General features: G+C 43.5%; 1 protein-coding gene and 1 long non-coding RNA gene across 2 annotated transcripts; both read left to right on the forward strand.

The window, feature by feature from the left end:
• Positions 1 to 6: 6 nt before the first annotated feature.
• On the forward strand, positions 7 to 5447 carry LOC107666687 (uncharacterized). The gene is made up of 2 exons (XR_001631708.1): positions 7 to 125; positions 4214 to 5447. It is a non-coding gene; the product is annotated as an uncharacterized LOC107666687 (long non-coding RNA).
• Positions 5448 to 7498: 2051 nt separating this feature from the next.
• On the forward strand, positions 7499 to 12705 carry LOC107666657 (AP-1 complex subunit mu-2-like). Its single transcript, XM_016458076.1, has 11 exons — positions 7499 to 7844; positions 8187 to 8343; positions 8884 to 8951; positions 9071 to 9201; positions 9270 to 9417; positions 9503 to 9708; positions 10443 to 10548; positions 10634 to 10792; positions 10923 to 11048; positions 11500 to 11575; positions 12377 to 12705. The coding sequence occupies exons 1-11, from the start codon at positions 7803 to 7805 to the stop codon at positions 12400 to 12402; spliced, it is 1245 nt and encodes a 414-aa protein (XP_016313562.1). The 5' UTR covers positions 7499 to 7802; the 3' UTR covers positions 12403 to 12705.
• The last annotated feature ends 36 nt before the right edge of the window (positions 12706 to 12741 follow it).

Here is a 12741-nt window from a genome sequence, read left to right on the forward strand (position 1 = left end):
GGAGACACTGGCGGATGAAGAACACCAACACCATCCACTTCACCAACCCAGTGTACCAGAAGAAAACAGACGACACCGTGCACATCTTCAGGAGCTCCAGTCTAGACGGATACTCACATCCTTCGGTACGACTCGCACACGCACTCACACTCACTCTCACTCCCACACACACGGGCGCACACGCACATTCTCTCTCTCACACACACACACACACACACACACAGACACACACGCACTCACACACGCGCACTCACTCACACTCTCTCACACTCACACTCTCACACACACACTCACTCACTCTCTCACACACACACTCCACACACACACACTCACTCACTCACTCACTCACTCACTCACTCACTCACTCTCACACAAACACTCACTCTCTCACACTCTCTCACACACACACACTCTCTCACACTCTCTCACACACACACACTCACTCTCACACTCACTCTCACACTCACTCTCACACTCACTCTCACACTCACTCTCACACTCACTCTCACACTCACTCTCACACTCACTCTCACACTCACTCTCACACTCACTCTCACACTCACTCTCACACTCACTCTCACACTCACTCTCACACTCACTCTCACACTCACTCTCACACTCACTCTCACACTCACTCTCACACTCACTCTCACACTCACTCTCACACTCACTCTCACACTCACTCTCACACTCACTCTCACACTCACTCTCACACTCACTCTCACACTCACTCTCACACTCACTCTCACACTCACTCTCACACTCACTCTCACACTCACTCTCACACTCACTCTCACACTCACTCTCACACTCACTCTCACACTCACTCTCACACTCACTCTCACACTCACTCTCACACTCACTCTCACACTCACTCTCACACTCACTCTCACACTCACTCTCACACTCACTCTCACACTCACTCTCACACTCACTCTCACACTCACTCTCACACTCACTCTCACACTCACTCTCACACTCACTCTCACACTCACTCTCACACTCACTCTCACACTCACTCTCACACTCACTCTCACACTCACTCTCACACTCACTCTCACACTCACTCTCACACTCACTCTCACACTCACTCTCACACTCACTCTCACACTCACTCTCACACTCACTCTCACACTCACTCTCACACTCACTCTCACACTCACTCTCACACTCACTCTCACACTCACTCTCACACTCACTCTCACACTCACTCTCACACTCACTCTCACACTCACTCTCACACTCACTCTCACACTCACTCTCACACTCACTCTCACACTCACTCTCACACTCACTCTCACACTCACTCTCACACTCACTCTCACACTCACTCTCACACTCACTCTCACACTCACTCTCACACTCACTCTCACACTCACTCTCACACTCACTCTCACACTCACTCTCACACTCACTCTCACACTCACTCTCACACTCACTCTCACACTCACTCTCACACTCACTCTCACACTCACTCTCACACTCACTCTCACACTCACTCTCACACTCACTCTCACACTCACTCTCACACTCACTCTCACACTCACTCTCACACTCACTCTCACACTCACTCTCACACTCACTCTCACACTCACTCTCACACTCACTCTCACACTCACTCTCACACTCACTCTCACACTCACTCTCACACTCACTCTCACACTCACTCTCACACTCACTCTCACACTCACTCTCACACTCACTCTCACACTCACTCTCACACTCACTCTCACACTCACTCTCACACTCACTCTCACACTCACTCTCACACTCACTCTCACACTCACTCTCACACTCACTCTCACACTCACTCTCACACTCACTCTCACACTCACTCTCACACTCACTCTCACACTCACTCTCACACTCACTCTCACACTCACTCTCACACTCACTCTCACACTCACTCTCACACTCACTCTCACACTCACTCTCACACTCACTCTCACACTCACTCTCACACTCACTCTCACACTCACTCTCACACTCACTCTCACACTCACTCTCACACTCACTCTCACACTCACTCTCACACTCACTCTCACACTCACTCTCACACTCACTCTCACACTCACTCTCACACTCACTCTCACACTCACTCTCACACTCACTCTCACACTCACTCTCACACTCACTCTCACACTCACTCTCACACTCACTCTCACACTCACTCTCACACTCACTCTCACACTCACTCTCACACTCACTCTCACACTCACTCTCACACTCACTCTCACACTCACTCTCACACTCACTCTCACACTCACTCTCACACTCACTCTCACACTCACTCTCACACTCACTCTCACACTCACTCTCACACTCACTCTCACACTCACTCTCACACTCACTCTCACACTCACTCTCACACTCACTCTCACACTCACTCTCACACTCACTCTCACACTCACTCTCACACTCACTCTCACACTCACTCTCACACTCACTCTCACACTCACTCTCACACTCACTCTCACACTCACTCTCACACTCACTCTCACACTCACTCTCACACTCACTCTCACACTCACTCTCACACTCACTCTCACACTCACTCTCACACTCACTCTCACACTCACTCTCACACTCACTCTCACACTCACTCTCACACTCACTCTCACACTCACTCTCACACTCACTCTCACACTCACTCTCACACTCACTCTCACACTCACTCTCACACTCACTCTCACACTCACTCTCACACTCACTCTCACACTCACTCTCACACTCACTCTCACACTCACTCTCACACTCACTCTCACACTCACTCTCACACTCACTCTCACACTCACTCTCACACTCACTCTCACACTCACTCTCACACTCACACAAACACTCACTCACACACACACACACACACACACACACACACACACACACTGTTTGATTTACTCACATATTCAGATATTTTATGTAAATGTTAATAAATTAAGAGCACAGTATTGCCTCGAGTGACTAAAACACACGTGATTCGTTCTGATGAGGCAGAAACATGAAAAGAGTCTCGATACAAAGTTACTGATGGATTTGACTGGAACAAAATAGTCGTTTAGGACACATTAGATTGACTGAACATGAGGTATGTTTAGATTTAGCCATGAATGATCTCAGACGGGAGTCTGTGAGAGACTGTGTCTAAAGGGGTCATGAACTGCCTCTGTTTTTTTTGTACTGTTCTCTGAGCTCCACTTATAATGTTATCAAGATGTTTACATCAATAAACATCATAATTTAGAAGTAATAGGCTATTTTCTGTCCTGTTTTGACCCCCTCATCAGAACGCTGTTATAGGCCGGGAGGATTGTAGACTGAAGTAAACGCCCACTGCTGTGATTGGCTAACAGTTGTGTATGATTGACAGCCTACATTCCTCACAGATAGATGCTGCTGTGTCCGTTTAAGTCTAAAACGCATAAATACTCAAATCTGTTTAACAGACAAAGCAATAGTGATCACGTAATGAAACCGTTCCTCACACTTGTGACATTACAGTCGGATCCAATATAATCACACAGCATCATCTTTTAGTTTCAATCTTTCTGAAAATCCTGCATCAAATTGTGCCTTGTTTGTAAACGAATCTGCAATAAAATGAAGTGAACAAAGGACTGAGTTCTTACTGATGCGGTCTGGATCTTCATTAAAAATAAAGTTCATCCACTCTTTCGTAACATTGTGATCAGAAGGAAGGCAACGCTAACACTGTTCTTCCACAGCTTGGCACCGCACAGGGTTTTGCTGTCTTCAGAGCATCTTTATCGTTTGGTTTCTGCGTAGACCTGCGTTGGCCTCTCGTGTAAACACTACAATCAGTGGGCGGGGCTAACAGACAGTGATGTAGAATCGGTGGGCGGGGCTAAACAGACAGTGATGTAGAATCGGTGGGCGGGGCTAAACAGGCAGTGATGTAGAATCGGTGAGCGGGGCTAAACAGACAGTGATGTAGAAGCAGGTGTTGATGATCTTCTGAGGAGGCGGAGCTTATCCACACTATTACATCATAGAGTAGAATATTCCACAAGCTGATGTTGTGGCAGACTGCCTTCATTATAAGCTGTTTTTAGACTAATGAGAAAATTCTGAGTTCTGAAACTTACAGGATGTTTTTATAGTACAATCACCTCTTATATGTCATCAAGGGAATTTTGGTTTCTCAGTTCATGACCCCTTTAATGAGTGTGTGTTTAATGAATGTGTGTTTGTGTCTCAGTGCCAGATGATCAGTATGGATGAAGACGCAGCCTGACGCTCCTCCAGAAGCTGAAGGACACGTTAATGCTGCTCTGAAACTTTAACAGTCAGCTGAAGGAAACTCGTCCTCATGTGCGAAACGACCCCAGGATCAAGCTTGAATTTTATAATGCCTGTATGATATAAGGAATGAAGACACACACACACACACACACACACTCACTCCTGTCTAACGGATGTCATCACAGGTGAAGATCTCAAACAGACACTCTTCAGGAGTCTGTGGCTTTGCTACAAACACACCGCTGTTTTCATTTGTGTTTGTGAGCTTTTAAGATCCTCTTATTGAAGGTATTACCACTTTATGATATTTAAATGATCCTTGTAAATATGTGTGAGTATGTGAAGGGCAGACAGGTGTCTCTCTCTTCTTGCACTGTATATATGTTGACTGTCACAGACTTTATTTATGTTTCTCCTTCACAGACAGACTTGAACAATCTGTTTGACTTTGTTTTGATGAAGTGCTTGTATGAATGAATGCACAGCGCTGCTGCTTTAGTAATAATGACTCGTTCTGTTACTGCTGCGCTTCGTCTGCTCAGGCGTGTAGATCTGGGCCTTAAACCTGATGGTGCCTGTGCATTGTGTCATAATGTTTGAATGCCTTCGGCGCGCGAGAGCGAATCTGTGCTCGGGGAGATTCAGCTGACCTCTGACCTCACCTGTCCGTTAGAGTCACGCTTATTTATTAGCAGGCTTGTGCGGTATGTTATCTGAAGGATCGCAGCAAACGCTACTCAAACATCTGCAGGTTTGTCTCTAAATACTCGCCTGCATCACACCGTCTTAAACCCAAGACTGTACGAAGAACACTTATTTATTGTGTAAACGTATGATTTTGCTTTTCTCTCTTAAATGTATTGTTTGTTTATCAGATGTGATATTGAAATGTCCTCCAGAAATCGATGTGCACTACTGAGGGAATGAACCTGCGCGTCATTCGACGACATTCAGGGACTTTTATATGTTTATGAAGAATGAAACCCGAATGTGAAGGAAAGCTCTTGGACCGGACCGGTGAATCTCCTTGTGTGGTTTGAGGTCAGGTTTACTCTGGTGTGGATCGGATGAACCCGCTGCTTTATCTCAGGACTGATGGGCCAGTGATCTGAATGCTCTACAGCTTTAGAGAAACAACTCGTCTGTTTTTGACATTGTTTTTCAATAAATGCACATTTTGAACCCAGAAATCTGTGTGTTTGTCTTGGTTTCTTGATGCAGCTGTTGTTCTCTGTGGTGTTTTACTCGAGCGTCGGTCTGAGATTCACTTTCATCCACACAAACGTCAGATATCAGATGTTTTATGGGCAGCTTCAGTCCTGTTCTATCCGGAGCATAAAGCTGATGATTCAATAATGCTACAGCCCTCCATCCATTCATTATTAAACACTGTTCACATTCACTCATCTTTGCATATTTCATGAGCTCATCAGTGTGACGTGACTGAACTTCACTCTCGTACAGTATTTAATCATCTAGTCCATGGTCTTCAGATGCTTTTTTCATGAATCAGAGGAACTGTGGGTTGAATGCAGGTGATGACGGATATGAAGTCCTTGAAGTCATGAGGACGTCATGTTCAGATCTGCAGTAATGAATGGCATGCTGTTCGACGGGACACGAGGAGAACAATGTTCATCACAGCAGCACTGATCCATGTGTGACACTCTAGGAATTAGGTGTGGCATTCTCTAGCGTAACCACTCTTTATTTATAGAACCATATTTATCTGTAGAACCATGAATAAAAATATTGAGTTTTTCCATTGGCTGGAGGTAGACATCTGTTTATTGTTTGGTTTACTCTTGAAATTCAGTATTCTGCTAATATGGTTGCTCATTGATAATAATTGCTTGTGCTTTTCTTCGTTTGTGAGCTGCTCTGAAGGTCTGAGTTTGACACTTGTTGAAAGCTCCTCAAGTGTCAGAGTTGGTGTGTGCGTGTATGTGTGTGTGTGTGTGTGTGTGTGTGTATGTGTGTGTGTGTGTGTGTGTGTGAGAGAGAGGGAAAGTTGCACAGGTTTGCTTTAATAATATTATTTTAAATGTCATTTAAAATCATGAATTATAGATGCTACACTATATAAAATAAACTGACTGAACTGGATTTTAAAATCGATTTGTATTATTTCATCTTTATATCATCAAATATGCAGTATATCAGTTATCATTACCATCTTAACCCTTAATATTTGTCATCCTAACATCATAAAAGTTATAGCAAATCAGATGAAAATGAATGTGCATTTCTCAGATATAATTGAAGCTTGATAGAGTCTGAGAATGTCACTTGCTTGTGCACACGAAGCGTCCATGTGACAGTCAAGTCAAGTCACCTTTATTTATATAGCGCTTTTAAGAGTCTGTCACATTAATCCACTGATTCCTCATATAGTAATGTTAGTTTTAGGTTTAGTTGTGTGAGTTTAGATTAGAAAATCAGATCATACTCAATAGTCATAATCTGGCAAAGAATTAAAATTCAGCAGCAGTTCTGCTTTTTAAAGTGTCTCTCAAGGACCAGTCAATTTCCATCTGTGTGGAACAGTAGATAATTCACAGTCATCGTGTGTTTTCTGCTGAGGATCTCAGTGTGCAGGTGAATAACGATGCCGTCCAATCAGGAGCTCAGAACTCCACAATATTCTCATTCTGATGATCTCATTGGTCAGGACCAACGCGATGGGCGGAGTTAAAATCTCACGCCACAGCTGTGATGCGGCAGGAGGGCGTGTCTTGTGTGTTGTCATGACAATGACCAACTGAGATGTAATTCCACGCAGATTTTGAGACACTGGATCTTTTTGTAATTTGTACCTTTGAGATTTTCCTGCGGGACGTTGCCTCTATGAAGTATAATAATGTTTATTTTTTTTACTGTGATCTAGTGTTGTTTAATATACATGTCATGTCCAGTTTTGTATAAATTAGAGTGCTGTTATTTTTAATCAGATAATTCATAAAAGCCTGGACAGGTCATCTGGTTAAAGCTGTGAACAGTGTGGTGGAGATTCGAGGAGCTGAAGCATGTGCTGTCACTGAGTCCCAGAGCTCGGATCAGATCAGATCTTCCCAGAGCCAGCTGGAGTCTAACAGAAACACAATGTTGTGCAGAAGCACATTTACACACTTGTTGTATGAACGATTTATTTATTATTATTATTATTATTATTATTATTATTACTACTACTACTACTTCTAACACTTCTAACACATAAAATATAGAATTAGCCTACATAGGCTTCATCCGTTTCAAGGTTCCGTTGTTGCGAGTCTCGCTTGGGTCCGGTGAAAGTCTTTTAAAGCTTCTCGTTTTGAAAGCATTGGAGCAGTCTCACCTGCTGCAGGTGGCGCGAGGTTGCCCTCTACTGGCGCCTCCGCAGTCACGTGACCTCTGGCAGCCGCTTACCTGGCGCTGCGTGACGTCACCGCGCAGGAAAAGGCACTGGCGCTCGTGATGAGCTCATAGCTCTCCGCTAAACACAGTTACTAACCCTACTTTAAACTTGTTTAACACTGATCCGGTGATTTTATACGCGTTAGAGCATGTCTGCGTCAGCTGTGTTCGTGCTGGATCTGAAGGGGAAGGTAATTATGACTCCTAATGAGCGACTTTATAGAAGATATTAGAGTAAATTCACCTGATTTAATCAAATGCGAAACAGCTGTTTGTAATAATCTGTGAGCATTTCTACAGCTGTCTGCTTCACGACAACAACAACAGTCCTTAATGGAGAAACAGTGGTTCGTTATTTAATAATGTCATATGCTAGTATTTCTAAAACTTCTTTTGAAAGTGTTTTCTGCTGGAACTGCTTTAATCCCGCTGACCACTTTAGAAACAGTGAACTGTTTTAGGACATGAGCAGATGTCATTTCCTCTCCAGACAGGAAAGAGTATTATTACAGACACCAATGTCCTCCCATCAGGTGCTGATATGCCGCAACTACAAAGGCGATGTTGACATGTCAGAGATCGACCACTTCTTCACCCTGCTAATGCAACAGGAAGAGGAGGGGCTTGTCTGCCCAGTGATGTCACACGGCAACGTCCACTTCCTGTGGATCAAACACAGCAATCTGTACTGTATCCTTAACATCACGAACCTCACAATCTGATTGTAAAAGGTTATTCTGAGTAAGCAGTGCAGATTCGATCATGTGTGGTTCTGTTGAATGATGATCTTCAAGAGAGCCGTTTAACGGTGTATCGTTCGGTAAACACGTGTTCGTTAAAGGGATCATGAACTGCCTCTGTTTTTTTGTACTGTTCTCTGAGCTCCACTTATAATGTTATCAAGATGTTTACATCAATAAACATCATAATTTAGAAGTAGTGATGTAGCATTGGTGGGCGGGGCTAACAGACAGTGATGTAGAAGCAGGTGTTGATCTTCTTCTGAGGAGGCGGAGCTTATCCACACTATTACATCATAGAGTAGAATATTCCACAAGCTGATGTTGTGGCAGACTGCCTTCATTATAAGCTGTTTTTAGACTAAAGAGAGAGTTCTGAAACTTACAGGATGTTTATATAGTACAATCACCTCTTATATGTCAAAAGATGAAGGGAATTTTGTTTTCTCAGTTCATGACCCCTTTAAACTTAACCTGCCGATAACATCAGTGGTGGCCACCACCAACAAGAACTCCAATGCGTCTCTGGTCTACGCCTTCCTGTACAAGCTGGTGGAGGTGAGACTGAGACGACTCGTGGTCCTTCATTAACTACTGGGTTAATTCTTCAATGTTAACTGAAGGCGCTGAATGTCATGCTGAGAAACAAGCGTGCTTCTCCTGTGCCGTGTGTTCAGGTGTTCACGGAGTACTTCAAGGAGCTGGAGGAGGAGAGCATCCAGGATAACTTCGTGGTGGTGTACGAGCTGCTGGACGAGCTCATGGACTTCGGTTTCCCGCAGACGACGGACAGCAAGATCCTTCAGGAGTAAGAGCCGTCGGCTTCACACGATCATCATGTTGAAGCTCGTCTCCTCACGTGTGTTTCTCTCTCAGGTACATCACGCAGAAGGGGAACAAGCTGGAGGTGGCCAAGACCAAAGTGCCCACCACCGTCACCAACGCCGTGTCCTGGAGATCCGAGGGCATCAAATACAAGAAGAACGAGGTCTTCATCGATGTGATCGAGTCCATTAACGTGCTGGTGCGTGACTGCTTCTTCCAGCAGCTGTTTGTGGCTCGTGTAGTGTGTGTGCTGACGAGGTGTGTGTGTGTGTGTGTGTTTGCAGGTGAACGCTAACGGCAGCGTGATGAGCAGCGATATCGTGGGCAGCATCAAACTCAAGACGATGCTCTCAGGAATGCCGGAGCTCCGGTTGGGCCTCAACGACCGCATGCTGTTCGCCCTCACCGGCCGTAAGAACCAGACGATATTACACTGTTTGAGTGATGAACTGATGAAGAGGATCAGTCCTACTAACGTGTGTGCACACGCGTGTGTGTGCGGGTGTGTGTGCGTGCGGGTGTGTGTGTGCGTGCATGCTTGCGTGTGTGTGTGTGTGCGTGTGTGTGTTGTTACAGTGTATTTAAGTACTGAGTAATATTTATTAACTACATATATTTACTATACAGTTAGGATTAGGCTTAGGGTTTGTTGCATGTAATTATGCATAATTAATTGTTATTATAATAGTAAGTACACAACTTGTGTAACAAGGACACCTTAAAATAAAGTGTTACAGATATTTTTAACTCTGTCTCTCAAACACCTGTTTTATCTTCCTCTGTGGACACACAGTTGATCTTTTTCTCATGAAGTGAGAGAGTTTGATTGACAGTAAAGAATAAATATCATGCTTGTGCCATACATATCTCAGTGACGTTACAGACAGCTAGTCTTTTTTAGTTTTTGGTGTTCTGCCTTTCATTATGATAGACCGTGGAGAGCAGACAGGTAGGGATCGGGAAAGGTCCTCAAGCCGGGATTCGAACTCGGGACGGCGTAACGCAACAGCGCTATATGCTAGCTCACTTGCCCAGAAGGCTATCGACGAGGACAGACAGCTAGTCTTTGATTGCGCAGCACACATCAGCCCAGCTCATGATAATCTGAGCTACTGAACGCTGTTACCTGTTCATGACTGAACGGTGTATGAACAGAAGTGAGTTTAGTCCTGACAGTATTATGTTAGATCTTCGCAGCAGCGTCACACAGCCGATGTGTTAAAGTCTCTCTGTAACCGTACCCATGTCTGGTCTGCAGGTGAAGCCGCTCATTTGGATCGAGTCGGTTATTGAGAAGTTCTCTCACAGTCGGGTGGAGATCATGGTGAAGGTTTGTGAGCAAGACTCATATTTTCAGCGTTGTTCAGTATATGAAGACTGATCTGATCCAGTCTCTCTCTTTCTCTCTATTCCAGGCTAAAGGCCAGTTTAAAAAGCAGTCTGTAGCCAATAACGTGGAGATCCGCGTGCCGGTGCCGAGCGATGCCGACTCTCCCAAGTTCAAAACCAGCACAGGTCACGCTAAATACGTTCCTGAGAAGAACCTGGTGGTGTGGAGCATTAAATCCTTCCCGGTGAGAAAGCGATCACAGATGCTTAGAGAAAGCATCTGTCCTGAGATGTTATGCTTTATAAGACCTTTGTCATTTATGTATGTGTGAGTTTTGTTGAATCTGTAAATCTGAGCTCTGGTGTCGTCGACAGGGTGGAAAGGAGTTTCTGATGCGCGCTCACTTCGGTCTGCCGAGTGTGGAGAATCACGAGCTGGAGGGTAGGCCTCCGATCACCGTCAAGTTTGAGATCCCGTACTTCACCGTGTCTGGCATACAGGTGCACTCTATTTACACTCATGTCACCGTGTTTAATGTCCTGATTAAAGAGATAGTTCACCCAAAAATGAAAATTCTGTCATTAATTACTCGCCCTCATGTCGTTCCAAACCTGTAAGACCTTCGTTCATCTTTGTGCACAAAAAGCATTCTCGTAGCTTCGTAACATTAGGGTTGAAGCTCTGATGTCACATGGATTATTTTAACATGTCCTTGCTGTGTTTCTGAGGCTTTATCGTGTCGGGATCCTTGCTGTCTGTGCAGGGTTCATCAGTTCATCAGAAATATCTTCATTTGTGTTCTGAAGATGAACGAAGGTCTTACGGGCTTGGAACGACGTGAGGGCGAGTAATTAATGACAGAGTTTTTATTTTTGGGGGAACTATTCTTTTAAGATCTGAAGTGAGAAAGTATGATCAGTTGTGAAACTAAAGTTTGATATTATTGTGAAGGTGCGGTACATGAAGATCATCGAGAAGAGCGGCTATCAGGCGCTGCCGTGGGTCCGCTACATCACACAGAGCGGAGGTGAGCTTTAACAACACCGGGTTTATATTTTATTAGGCTTTCTTATTCTAATAAGCAACAGTGTAAAACTTGCATATGGTCAATCAAATGTCTGTCTGTTGATATTTTCTTTTTCTCTATATTTTATTGCTGTGTTGTTATTTATAATTTATTGTCTATTCGTTTTATTATTATTAGTGTTTTTATTACCTTAAATTATACGTATGTCTGTACTTTCTGTACTGGAAGCACAAATTCCTTGTGTGTGTAAACACTTTGCAATAAAGCACATTCTGATTCTGATTTAAACTAAAACCATAGCCACAAAATTAAATAAATACATCATAATAATATATACACAGGACAAAAAGTGAAAAAGTTCTGTAGCCATCAGGTCCTGCTAGAAACTCTCTCATTGTTGCTTTGAGCATCAGTGCAATAATTCCCTGGGCTTGCCACATAAATACAAAAACACTTAGTCGATATCTACGAGACGTCAGAAAGAGCTTGTGTGCTTGCTTCTGCTGCAGAAGAAAGTGCAGACATACATAGGAATTACACTGATGCAATACAACACTAATATAAGAAAAACAGAAGATTAAATAATGCACTATATACAGAAGCAGAAATATAGGGGGGGGGGGCATAATTGTTTAAATGAATATACAGATATGTTAAGTGTGCAGATATATTATTTACAAATTATCCCACAAAGCAGGTTTTAATAAAGACTATGTTGTGCGTGTAGCAGATCAGATGATCTCCAGAGGATGACTGGTGTTAATTATCATCATGTAGTATTTATATCGATGTGTGTTTCAGATTACCAGCTGAGGACGAACAGTTAATGAGACCAGACGGAGAACTGCACAGCAATTTTGTGTAAGAAGTTTATTAAATGTTTTTGTGTCTGTGTTATTAGTTGGTTTTATCCTGGCAGAATTTAATTAGAAAAAAATTATTGTATAAATCGTTGACGTTGAATGTAAACACTCAGCATTTCAGTCATTTTCAAGTGTTTTTGCACGAAATCGTGGAATATGTTGTCAATCATTTCTGTTTAATTTTGCAATAAATTGAATATATTTGTCCTGAAAAAATTACTGATATATATCTAAATGTGTTTATTATCATGAGCAAGCCCGCTCTTTTCCACACACACACACACACACACACACACACACACA

Source organism: Sinocyclocheilus anshuiensis, unplaced genomic scaffold (assembly GCF_001515605.1).
Source record: "Sinocyclocheilus anshuiensis isolate Anshui unplaced genomic scaffold, SAMN03320099.WGS_v1.1 scaffold91, whole genome shotgun sequence".
NCBI lineage: Eukaryota > Metazoa > Chordata > Actinopteri > Cypriniformes > Cyprinidae > Sinocyclocheilus > Sinocyclocheilus anshuiensis.